General features: G+C 37.2%; 1 protein-coding gene across 12 annotated transcripts in view; it reads right to left on the reverse strand.

The window, feature by feature from the left end:
* afdna (afadin, adherens junction formation factor a) overlaps positions 1-13,377 on the reverse strand; it is a 121,030-nt gene that overhangs the window by 57,274 nt on the left and 50,379 nt on the right. For all 12 annotated transcript variants that reach the window (XM_041252563.1, XM_041252561.1, XM_041252559.1 and 9 more), the window contains exons 4-8: positions 11,896-12,059; positions 10,639-10,799; positions 4,546-4,703; positions 1,062-1,173; positions 550-708 (exon numbers count right to left, since the gene is read on the reverse strand). In XM_041252563.1, coding sequence (XP_041108497.1) covers positions 550-708; positions 1,062-1,173; positions 4,546-4,703; positions 10,639-10,799; positions 11,896-12,059 — 754 coding nt within the window. The remainder of the gene's footprint in view (positions 1-549; positions 709-1,061; positions 1,174-4,545; positions 4,704-10,638; positions 10,800-11,895; positions 12,060-13,377) is intronic.

The raw sequence follows: 13,377 nt of genomic DNA on the forward strand, positions 1-13,377 counted from the left end.
TTATAGGTGGATGATTATTTTGAAACTATACTATACTAAAATTTTAGCTGCTAAACAAAAAATAAATATGTATGCCCAGTGGTTTAGAGATACTATATAATTACTGTTAAAAAAGGACATTCAAAATTATTATTTTCTTTTACTTTCATTTTTTATTTCTTCAGTGTTGGTATTATGCAAGCATTATTTTAAGCCAGTGGCACGCTGATGTAAAGCAGAACAGTGAAATTGTTTGGTAAATTACATGTATATGATTATTAAAATATACAAAAATATCCATCCCAAATTTAGAGCAATTCCCAGTCAAAATGACCCAATGCATGTTATACTTGTGACACAGGGTACTGTAAAGTCTCTGAGATTTTAGGAAGCAATATTTTGGTGTCTTGTGTTCTGGATATACTGTGTAACTTTATTTAATTCATAATTCTGATGGAGCACAAAGGCTTTTATTCCAGGGGATTCAATGAAGTGTACTCAGAAACGGAGCAACTTGAATGCTATATATTTCCAGTTCAAACATCTTCGAATCCAGGGCTTAATGCTTACCTGGGCTCAGCTCTACCAGGTAGGGCAGCTTCTCAGGGGGTAAAGGGACATGGAGAGACCCGTCGACAGACTTCCCCCTCGGAACTTTCTCATCTGGCTTCCTAGCTTTCTTTGGGACATAATCTGGAGGTCGTTTCTTGAGCTGGAAAACTAATGTTTCTGAAACAAGGACAACCATTTATATATTTAGGCTCTAATGAAGCTTGGACTGTTTTAGTGTAAACATAAAAACGAAACTCTGCAATATGCCTTCAATGTCAATAAATTTCAGATGTGTTACTTTTCACTCCTATCAATTAACTTGCCATATTATAAGACTTTGTAGCACTTATCAGGGTTTGGTGTTTTAATCAGGAATCAGATTATAACACCAAAACTGCTGTCATGCAACAACAGCAGAAAGACATTTTATTTAATAGCTGAGTGACATTGTATCATTATAAAACGACTTTCCGGCACTCATCTGCAGTAGAAATAAAAAGAAGTGCCCACATTGGTAATCTTTTCCATACCTTTGTCACTCGGCCACTCTCTGAAGATCTGAAGAGGACAGTCAGCATCATCAAGGACACTCTCAGAGGCACCTTTGTCATCGGAGTGCTGAGATCCGGGAGGTAGCAACACCTGGAGAGCAAAGATGACAACAAATCGTAATAAAAAAATCAATGTGCTGTTTAGATAGGAAACTGGAGATCCTCATTGCCAAGGCAAATAAACAGTGGTGGGGTAGTGGAATAACACTGATAGTGTAAGAAAATATGAAAAAGAGAAGGTAATTCAGCTTGCCCAGTTCTTAAGCATATTGCTCCCATACTTTGTTAAGTCAGGTCTTAAAGGATTCAGCATCAACACTGTGACTTAATAACCCTAATACCCTCACCATTCTGTCTAAAAAAAGAAAAAAAAGTGTCTCCACTTAATCTGTAACCACGTCTCCCAGTCCTGGTTTCTACTTAAAGAATCAGCTAGGGTTAACTTTATCAACTGCTTTTGGGATTTCAAGGGCTTGACAGATTCAACCAAACTAAACCAAAAGCAAAATTAACATAGATTTAAAAAAAAAAAAAAAAACTTGCAATAAAGGCTGTAAGAATCATATATTTGTAGTTCAAAAGGATAAAGAAACATAGTAATGAAATTATTGTAAGTTTTTAGTTTGAGTTTTTAGTAAAATAAAATAGAACTATGCAATTATGCTACAAGCGTATGCATCTCAATGTAGTTTCAGTCAATTTCATTTGAGCTAAGAAAATCCAGATGGAAATACCAGTCTTCAGGAACAACCGACAGAGCTGAAACATCATAATATAGACAGGACTTCCGCAGTCATTAGACATTTATACAAGCACCTCCAGTGCTTTTGTGTGATTGAACGTGACTGGGCCTGTCAAGATCAGGCAATAAAAAGTCAAGGTTGAGTTTTTACAAGAGGGATGTTTGCCACACAGTGACGTGCGAGATTAATAAAAGCAATGCTTTACAGAAGCACTCGTTCACTAGCAGAACTCATCTGTCTTTGCTGTCACTTCTGTAATTGTAATTCAATTACTAACAAATGGAGTCCTCTACTAAATGTCAAAGTCATAATTTTAATCTGGCAGCCCACTGCTAACATTTTATTTATTAGTTCTTTTGTGCTACATCTCAAATGCAGTATGACTGAGGAGACAACAGAACCTGTCCTATCCGACTGAACTGGTTCCAGGGGTCAGACATGCGAAAATATTGCATCTCAGAATGAGTACACACTTTGCTTTTTCAGTCCATGCCAAAGGTTTGGGGGGTTTTTTGCACCGAAACTGCGACTTAACCCAACGCAGAAATGGTGTTTAAAAAAACAACAAAAAAGTGCACACACAAATACACTGGCTTTGAGCTTGTCGAAAAACACCTTGTTTCAGCCTTTAATGGTACAGTAATTACATTAACTGCTCTTGCTTTCTTTTTTTTATTTAACATGGTTAAACTAGGAATCTTATTTTACTTGAAGTGACAGCATGTGAAAAGTGAAACTGAATTCCAAAGCCCACAGTCTTTTCTTTTGCCTGGAACTGAAACATTTTGACCTGCTAAGAGCTAAATTTACTGTATTAGACCCATAATAAAATGTGCATTGATCAGTTTCTATGTTCCATGGAATTGGTACCCGGGTGTGTAAATGACATATGAGATCCATCAGTTAACAGACGGTATCTTATTTTACAAGACTGGATATGACAGGTTCTTCTGTAAATTAAACCGATAAAAATAAATGCAAATTAGAGAATTTGCAGCGATTATCTGAAATTCCGTCCACAGGAGATATTTAAAAGTATTCAAACCTGCATTGTCTTTTATTATTGTTAATTGCCTTTAGCAGCTCTAAAGAATTAGAAAAAGTTGATTTAAAAAAAAAAAAAAAAAGGTTCATTTGGTCAAAAATATTTGTACTGCATCTACAGCTGAAATTGTAAAACTATTCATTGGTGCTTGTGAACTAGTGGAATAGTGACCATAATGGAACTGCATAGCAAACATGAAGAAAATACTTCAAAGTGTACTGTCCTGATATAGCAGAATGCATAAAGAAAAACATGACATCAATAAGGCAGCCAAATAGAATGATAACTTACTTAATTTTTTATCTTAAATTTGCATCAAACACTAGAGTTAAATTGTTTTAGGTGGAAGTCGAAAAACTGTGAAAACGATCAATAAATACAATAAAGCAGCAGAGGTCGCGGTAACCTAGGTGCAGAATTAATCCGTTGGACGGAAAAACAATGTCTTGCGTTCAAGGGACGCTCAGAATGGGAAAGGGACGCAGACATACATATTCATGGTAATCTATTACACTGCAGCAAAAAATGACCATAAAATACTTACTTGTTTAAAAAAAAACTGTTCTGGAATATAAGAGTCTTGATTAAGGTACACTCCAGTCCTGTAGGTGGCAGCAATAAGCCTCGTATTTAGTTGACGCAGCAATATAAACAAAGATATTTACTTAGACATTTCTGGCGCCAGACCAGTGTCTGTGATAATATGACAAGGAGTTTTTTTGCTAAGAGGTCAGCATCTTCTGACTGTAGAAGTACAGTAGTCTCCGCGGAACACCCAAGAGAACACTTCGTCTAAGGAAACACCCTTGTGGTGAAACTGATTTCCCCCCCCATTGTAAATGTGCCGGCTAAAGGAACGGGAACTTCACTTAAACACCTCCTTGACATCTACAGCAGTACTGTTTTGTAACCTGATAACTCATTATCATTAAACTGAAATTAAAATGGTTTATTTTCTTTTCAAAAGCAACTTGTCATCGCGACAGTGTCTGGGGCACACTGATTGATTTATTAAATCTTTCCAGAACCACCGCCATGTCATTGACTCGTTTTGTATTCCGATTTCCACACGTGCGCCTCATTGCTATAAAAATGGCACGTATACAAAACGGCGAAATGCGCCGCTGTTTCTCTTGCTACAAAAAGTTGGAAATTGTTCAAGCTCTTGGGGAAAAAAAACGGAATCAGACACAAGTCAAGGCAATTTGATGTTTCCCAATCTGGCGAGTTTCTTCACCATTCTGTTAAATAATGTGCATGTCTTACATGCTGCTGCATTATTTTAACATGTGTAGGGGTGGTGTGTCAATTTAGTTTGACAGTTTATTAACGTTAGTTTGCCTGTTACGTTATTATTATAGTTTATTAACATAGACATACTTCTTCAGTTCATTTCATATGTTGATGCACGTGCATCATGACAAGTAATATATACTTATTTATTGATTCATATTGTGTCTGGTGGGCAATGTAACAAAATGCAAGACCCTGGAGTTTATTAGCCTTTGTGTTAACAACTGATCATTTAGTATCTGATAGATGGGACACAATTTTAGGCATGTGCGTTTCAGGAACGCATGAACAGAAAAGCTAGCGCGAAACAACGAGTTTCAGTTTTTCTGCAGACCAGACTCCAGTTCTGAAGCTGGACAGAGTCCGCCACCCAAGTGCTTACCCGAGCGATACAGTAGTTACTGGGGTTTTCCCTTTCCAGGCCGTACTTCTCCAGAGCCTCAGCAACAGCAAAGTCCGCCGTGTCTGTGGTGGACAGTAGGATTGTCTTGTATGGTATATTTGGTTTCAAACTGTCTGCATAGATCCTCAATGTCCCCCCTGGAAAAAGAAAAAGAAATACACAAATAAATACACAAATGTTTTCAGGAATTTGCAGCCCTCTATTTCTGAGCCCAAGCTAATTGATTATAAAGCTTCAGCCAGTTTAAAGAAGTTACCAATTATTCCGAGTGGTTCGGAGTAATGATGCACCAGTGCTGGCATTTACTTATTAACATTGCTATTCTTTAACAGCTGTCGATATATAGCATTGGACATGCTTGGACACCTTTTTGACAGGCAGAGATGCCACAGTGGCACAACTGTATCCCATGGCTGAAACTCCTAGCCATCATTTAGAGGTTTCAATCCATATGCTGTTCCAATCAATTCCGCCAGTTGAACTGCTAACTCATCTTGCTGATACTCTGAACACTAACCAACAGGTTTTTCAGTTGCCTTCTTATGGCAATAAGACTGGGGACTGCCTAGAGATGAGCTTATTTCATACCAAATCTTAAAACTAGACCCTGGTAGCCCCTCTGCCATGGTCGGGTTCTCGGCTTGCATTCAAGATATCGAGACCTTTATGTCTGTCAATTTTCTTCAACTGAACACTAACAAATCTGAACTCCTCCTAGTAGGAGCTAAAAATCAACCTAAGAATCTAAATATAGTTGCCCTGAACTTCGGAAACTGTCTGCTGCTGCCTTCCCCCACAGTACGAAGCCTTGGTGTACTTCTTTGCAGCAACTTCTTCTTTGATGCCCACATCTCATCCGTGGTCAAATCTTCCTTCTACCATCTCCAAAACATGTCCAAAGTCCGTCCCTACCTTTCCCTCCCAGATGCGGAGATACTTTGTCATGCATTTGTCTTCTCTCGACTCGACTACTGCAACTCTCTATATGGTGGTGTCCCGGCACGCACCATAAACCAACTGCAGCTAGTTCAGAACGCCTCTGTCAGGACCCTTAGCATATGTAAAAAAATGTGATCACATCACCCCCGTCCTGACCAGCTGCACTTGCTACCTGTAAATTTCAGCATTATTTTTAAAACTCTCCTGCTCACCTACAATGCCCTTCATCACACAGGTCCCGAGTACCTCCTCAACCTGCTGTCCCTGCCCGCAAGCTGAGGTCCTCCGACTCTAGCCTGCTTGTTATCCCCAAGCAAAAATGTACCACACTTGGACAGCGCTCACTTAGCTTCATGGCTCTGACTCTTTGGAACTCTCTCCCAGCTTTGGTGTATGACGCTCCCACGTCGCTCGCTTTAAATCAATTCTCAAGACCCACCCGTTCTCTCTTGTTTTCCATGCTCTTTAAGTCTGATATCTGCAATTAGCTGCTGTGTTGCTGCTACTATTTCAAGTATTATGTTACTATCATGTATTATGCACTTTCCACTGTATTTAGTGTACTATTTCATGTATTATGCTACTATCATGCATTATGCACGTTCCACTGTATGGCATGTATTATGCATTTCTCTATATTTGAAGTATTACGGATTTTCCTGTTGCTACTGCATTTCGTAAAGCACTTTGTGATGGTGGTCCACTATGACAGGCGCTATATAAAATAAAGATTGATTGATTATAAATGTTAACTACATCAAAACAGCTGCATGTCTGACAGTATCAGATAATTAAATTGACTGGCTTTATCTTTTTTTTTTTTTAAATAGTGGAAGCCAAAACAAGACCAGCATTGGATGATATAAGGACTGACATTTAATTGTGAAGATACAATTCAGTAAGGAATAAGGTTTAAGGTAGAGAAAAAAAAAAATATACTGAATTTATTCTGAAAAAAAAAAAAGATAATCATATTAACCAGCTTTATTCATACATCACTGGCCATGTAAATTGTTCATCCCGTTCCAGAATATAGCAAAAGCATTACATGACTATCGCCTAAATAATCACGTCAATTTACTGCTTAAATTTAGAACATTTGTTTAATTGTTTTTAACTTCTTAGATGATCATTTAACGTTATGAAATTAGCAGGTTTTCAACAAGTGCTTTTCAGTGCCAAATAGGGATGTCACGATATGAAAATTCTCTGAGACAATTATTCTGTGGGGTATTATCATGATAATTGCGATACAGCACAATATTTTACAAAATAATTCTTAGACTTAAAATGCTTACTATTTATTAAGCTAAAACATGTTTTACAACATTATAAACCAAACTGAAAACAATATGGTGCTTAATTATAATATAACATATTTACAAAACTATTTTAAATACAGAAATCACAACTGTTTTTAAACATCTACGAAACATCAATATCAATTACTGTAGATAAACTAAAGTGCCATTTTAATCAAGATTGGTCCTTATTTTTATTTAACTTCTTTAAAAGGGTTTGGTTTTGTTTTTTACCTCATTAGTTTGGGTGTTTCTCATAATTGTTTGTCTGATACTAAGGATGTAAATAAATGTCTTATTCCCAAATAGCTCGTTCTTATTGGGTTAAACGCATTTCTAAATGAAGCTGGTCACGTCAGCCTGCCCTAAGATTTACTCCAGCACCAGTGAGTGAGCTATGAATACATAGAAAAATTGTGAATACAGACCATCTGTGGTGAGCCTCAACTTAAATCTTTTTAAACGTTTCTCATTTAGAACTGTGTTAAGACAACAGATTTTAGGACCACAATAACAATGACACTAAGAGTCAGAACCCAGGGGTTTGTTTTTATGACTTTACTGCTGACATGTACAGCAACAAAATGTTAAACATTAATTAAATAAATGTTTGAAAACATAAATATTTTGTTGGAAATAAATAATTAGAAAACAACCGCAACGCTATAGTGTGCGCTGAGCGTTTAAGGAGTAGCCAAATATATTTAACGTTCCTGTTTGAGAACACACTGTACTAACTATATCCTTGTGTCTGTTTTAAATAGTGTTAAAATGTTTGTCCTCCTTAAGCTATGTAGCTAAAAAAAAAAAATACATAATTTAGGTTTTTTAAATCATAAAACGGGAATACTTAAACGCATTAGGATTATTATACACGCAATTGGTTTTACTTGACTGTTTTTAATAAACACTGTTCCTTAAAAATCTTATAAAAGTGCTTGGTGGTGATCTAAATGCGTGAACATGTTCGTCGTGTTGCTGCTCTTTGAAAGAAGAACAGCTCGACAATTTACAAGTTGCACCTCCATCTTCAATAACCTGTCCAGTCTCTTTTTTTAAAACCAAAATGATCCCAGATAACTGATTATATCCGTTTTTTAGGAGGAAAGTCATTTTTGTAGTTCTCATATCCTCCATATTTGTTGTGTGCTGCTTGTGTTGATATTTGTGGCTATATAAAACCCAGTGAAAGATTCATTATCGCCATGTACTGCATATTCCTATTATAGTTGTTTCTGTATTCTGTCACGTTGATGCATCTCTCGGTGTGCAAAAATTATAAATAAAATTACAGCGATAATTAAAATTATTAATAGAATAATTGTTAGAATGTATATCGCAATTCTCTTTTTATCATCATATCGCAACACCCCTAGTGCCAAAAATGCACGGCAGAACTTCAGTGTATAGCAGTAGATTTGTGGAAGCAGTGTAGCATTGTTAATGGGTAGGTGGACCTTCTGCATTCTCCCCAGTAGTAAAGCAGCAAGGATCACACACTAGATCCCGCTTTTCTGTACAGTTACGTAACAAGACCGCAGGCAGGCTGCTGGACAATTAAGTGGCTAGTTCACTTAAAGCATAATTTCCTTTGCTATTGTATGTTGTTCACAATCATTAGGATTGATTATGGGTTATGTTTCTCCAATATTAAGCTTTAGATATTTTTTTCTCTAAATCTTCCTTAGAGAGAACAGAACAGCCATCCTCATTCCATTTCAATCATGTGACTTTTTCAACTGTGCCAGTCCCACCTACTCTATATTTATATAGACAGGGAGAAGGTGGGGGTTGGACTGGACTAGTTCACTATAATGAAATGCAGTCACTATGGAATTGTCATAGTTATTGAAGATAATGACACAGCAAACAAGAACAGAAACAACTAAATGTCAGAATGAGGCACCCATGTAAACACAGCTGCTGACAAGTGTCAGCACATTCACTGTGGCTAGTCTGGTAGAACATTACATCTTCTCTTAAAACACCTCTGGATATTTAAACACCACAATATGTTATTACAAGAAAAGATATGTTCAACTAAATACACTTTAATGCCGGATCTGTGCAATTACAGAAAACCGGAGCAGACTGCAGTTACAAACTGCCAGTGGAGTATAATTCAGCTAAAATTACTGAATCTCTGTAACCCCAGAATAAATTAACACATCATACACACAATTGGGATTTTTACACTTGTTCATTTGTGTGGGTGTGTCCGATGCAGTCACAAACCGCTCCCTTGTAACCTCCATGCGTTTCTGCCTTGTAGCCATTGAAAATGCACTAATGCCATACACTATGCTTTACAGCAGCGGTTCCCAAACTTAATTGTCACATATCCCCTTCCAGATCTATCAATTGTCCGCATTCCATTAGCATAAAAGGCTTACATTTTAATATTATTTTTAATATATGCTTTCAGTATATACAAACAATATAAAATACATACAATATAAATGACGATTAAAAAAAAAAAAAAAAAAAAAACTAAAAAACACTTTATACAAAAAAAAAGAAAAATGTAATCTGTGTGCAGGCAATAAACACCAGAACAACACTGGAAATGGTTACTCAATTCATGTTTGCTTCACCACTTTCCCAGACTTCACCACTTTGCCAGTGCAGCTGGGCAATGTCCCTCCTGACTTGTATCTATCATTGATTCATTCGGAATACTTTAAACCCACCCCAACTACTGAGTGGAAGCAAATTCCAAAATTTCTATTGAAGACTTTGCTTGTGAGGTTTTAAACAAGATTACAAATTAGGAATGGAGGCTTGTTTGCAGGATTTAAAGCTATATTACAGTTAAGATACGGAGGATTTAAAACATAATTGCAAATTGTGGGGAAATGTAAATGCCTATACACAAAAAACCCATAAGAATGTGCCTGTGACCATGAGGATTTCATTGTGGAAGACAGTACTGGTGCAAAAAGGTACAACTAAAGTGTGCAAATGCTGTCAAGTTACTATACATATTTTGACAGAGAAAAACAGCCAAGCAAACAATAATTTCATATAATATATAAAAAGCAAAAGCCCTGACAAAACTAATTTACATAAAACTCAAAAATAGCTAAAAATATGCACAGCAAAATGAAATTAATAAAAAACAAAAAACAGAAGCCCTAAATATAATACATATAACTGCTGCTGTACAGTGATTGGTAGTGAGGCCTCTGTACATCATTGTCTCTGTGTATCTTTGTTCTCATTGGTGCCTCTTGCGAGGTTTGCCATAAACATGCGTGCGAGGACGGTGAACCCAAGAGCATAGCACTCTTTTTGCTTCTGAAACTAACTTTCTTATGAAAATGCAAAACAAAACAACAAATGTTGGCCACTACACAATTTCTGCTGCGTACCCCCTGGACACGCCCAGGGCTACGCGTACCACAGTTTGGGAACCGCTGCTTTACAGGATTCATCTGGATTATATAAACCTACCTCAGGAACTCATTCATTTGGATAGCAGAGGATTTACTAAAATTGATTAATACCTTTTCATGGTATTAAATAAAATCTATAAACTGTTTACAGTTCTTGAATTACATATTTTAAATTGAAAAATAATTTTTACCCTTTCTTTCTTAGATACCATTGCAGACGTAGCTTGTGTTACATCTTTAAAACAGCTGCTCCACTGTTTATATCCCTAATACTTCATCAAAAGATGAGATCTGTATCCAGGAACAAAAGGATAAATTTCTTGCAATAATGAAGAGTTACTTGCGGAATGGAGTAAGTAATCTTATTAATTTATTTGAGTCCTTTTCCGTCCTTGTTCACTACCTATGGATCAGTGAACCTGTTCCAGCTCCGTTACCTGAATCAGGCCGGCCGTCGCTGTTGCGGAACTCCTGCATCCTCTTCTCTAACTTCTGTTGCCGCCGCCGCTTCATGACCACCTCAGGGTTGGATATCGTTCTCGTGAAGCTGGTTTCTGGCATGTCCTTGTACACCTCAGCAGCCAATCGGGAGTTCTCACTGGAAAAGGAGGACATGCTTTATCCAAGTCATGTGGCTTCAGGAACTGCACACTGTACATCCAATACCCAAACCATTAATGTGCTCAGTGATCCAAGCCAACATATTTCACAGATATCCTCTGAAGGATCTAAAAGCCAATATACTTTATTGTAACCAGCTGTCAGATATATTTTATGGATCTTTCAATTAACGTATTCCTTTGTCAGAAGGACCATATCTCACCACACAGATTCCCCTCTTATTGTACGGTACTCAGCAGAAGACATTCTACACCCATTTATTGTGACACTCATAAATCACATTCATGGGCCCAATTTTGCAAGGAAGAGGAAAGGCAAATAGGAATTCAAAAAAAAAAAAATATATATATATAAGTAATCCCAAGGGACATACTTAATACTTCGGGCATTACTGTATGTCCCTTGGGAATGGCATCCCTGACAGACTAGCTTGCAAACATGAAATAAAATGGAAAGGATAAATTAAGCATACAGCTACAGATTAAACTTTAAATGAATCTACATCTATTTAAGCCCACAAGCCTATACTTGGAATACAAGTATTAGTTTAATTTCACATCAGTCTTGGCAGTCAGCAATTCTCATCTTGTTAGCACAAAACCAGCGCAGTTGACAATTTCAACAATAACCCACATATCTGCTCTTATTTCTGCAGAATCTGTAGACTTACTTCGTATGTATCCCATTAAATTTTCCAGACCCATAGAGCAGAACTGTCGCCCCGTCACAAAGAAACACAACCATCAAGCTTGATCGACTGAGTCCTGAAAACTGGTTGCATTCTTATCAGTGGCACGGTCATGAATACCCAAACACAACAGTTAGATCAAAGCAGTCTGGGAGGATTTAGGATGAGTTCTGAGTACTCAGTACAGATTATAGATAATAAGGTTAATAAATCTGAAGTGTTCATATCAAATGGGCAAAATTTTACATCCTAACCACAGAGTATTTCTGTAGTTTTGCTACATCTTTGAAGGATGCAGGCATTGTAGCTAGCCCACACACAGTAGATTGAGGTGTAATTGTACAGGACAATGTTGCTAATTACCTCCAAGTCGCTAAGCACTCACCTATCCTCCTTGTGTAAGGAATGCTCGTCCCCGTCCTGCACCCTTGGAAAGGCCTCCTTGTCCCTCCTCTTCTCTTTCTTTTTCTCCTTCTTGGAGAGGGTGCGCTTGAAGTTCTGAATCACTCCTTCCTTCTCCTGCTTTTCCGGCCCGTTGCTCTGCGCCTTCTGAGCCAGTAAAAAGAGAGGAGACAGAAATGCAAAGCCTCCTTGTTAATACAATCAGTGGGATTTGCGCACTTAGATACAGGAGGGGGACAAAACAGCTTCTTCTGGTTCAGTAAGAGTTTTACAGTAGTGAAAGGCGGCTTCTGTTTGGCTGATTAGTTTAATCTAAGGGCATATTAACATTGTGGCTTGAAGACCTATAGTAGGTCTCTCACTTAGCAAAAATATCCCTTTTTTATTAATTGTAGCTAACAAAATATATACATCTTACCTGTTGTGCACTTTTATTTGTTACAAAAGGTCTCAAGTGTGCAGTTTTGAAATAAATATGTAATTACATTTTAAAACATATCAAGTACAACACTTGAACTTTCATTAACCTAGTGTAGATCCAGATATAACTTTTTAAAATGAAAATGCATGTTTGCTATTTTAAAACTGCACATTTGAGTTTCTGTAACTAATGGCAGCGCAAATCAACAAAGTGTTGTGGGATTATTTTGCAGCTGAAGAGAAAGTGCCATTAAATGCACCATACGTTTTCAGGATGTTCATCGCAGACACACGCAGATAGGAGTAAAGGAAACTTCCCGTTTAATCTGCCTGTCATGGTATTGGCACAACAATTAAGGCTGCACAGTTCCTGTTTCACTGCAAGAGAGGATCTTGTCCTGCCTAAAGAGAGCGACTATATCAACAAAGAGCTCTTTACTGCTCCCAGAGCAGAGATAAAATCATCCCGAAGGTCAAAGCACAGCCATCCATCACAAATATGAAACAAGTCCAACTTCAGACGCTTATCTGGCTTGGGACTCTGAAAACCGTTTTAAAAAGTAGGGCTCAGGCTTTCTACAGCAGCTGATTGTAATTCACTGCAGCAAAAAGCTGAACGTTTAGCTTGCAAGTAATATACCCCCTCTAAGTACCTCTTAACCAATTAAATGTATGAAATATTCCAAAATCTTGCAGAATATGTAAATTTAAAAACAAATTTAAAAGGTTATAACTTATTAACAAATACATAATATATTTAAATTGGATCAGTGACACAAATATTATGTTAAAGGGTAAATCAGTACTACATGAAATAAAACAAACTATCCCACTTTGCTGTTCCGAATATATTTGGTCATTATGTAATACTCTCTATGCGCCCAAACATTTGCATAATGCCACCTGCTATGTCCAAAATCACTGTTCTTGAGCATCTCTTTTTTTTTTTTTTAATTTAGTAGTCACCAATTGATTTTACCCTGTCTTTCTCCCAATTTGAATTGACCAATTGTATTTAGGCTCAGCTCACCACTACCACTACCAC

The sequence above is a fragment of the Polyodon spathula genome, chromosome 6 (assembly GCF_017654505.1).
Source record: "Polyodon spathula isolate WHYD16114869_AA chromosome 6, ASM1765450v1, whole genome shotgun sequence".
In the NCBI taxonomy this organism is placed as follows: Eukaryota; Metazoa; Chordata; class Actinopteri; order Acipenseriformes; family Polyodontidae; genus Polyodon; species Polyodon spathula.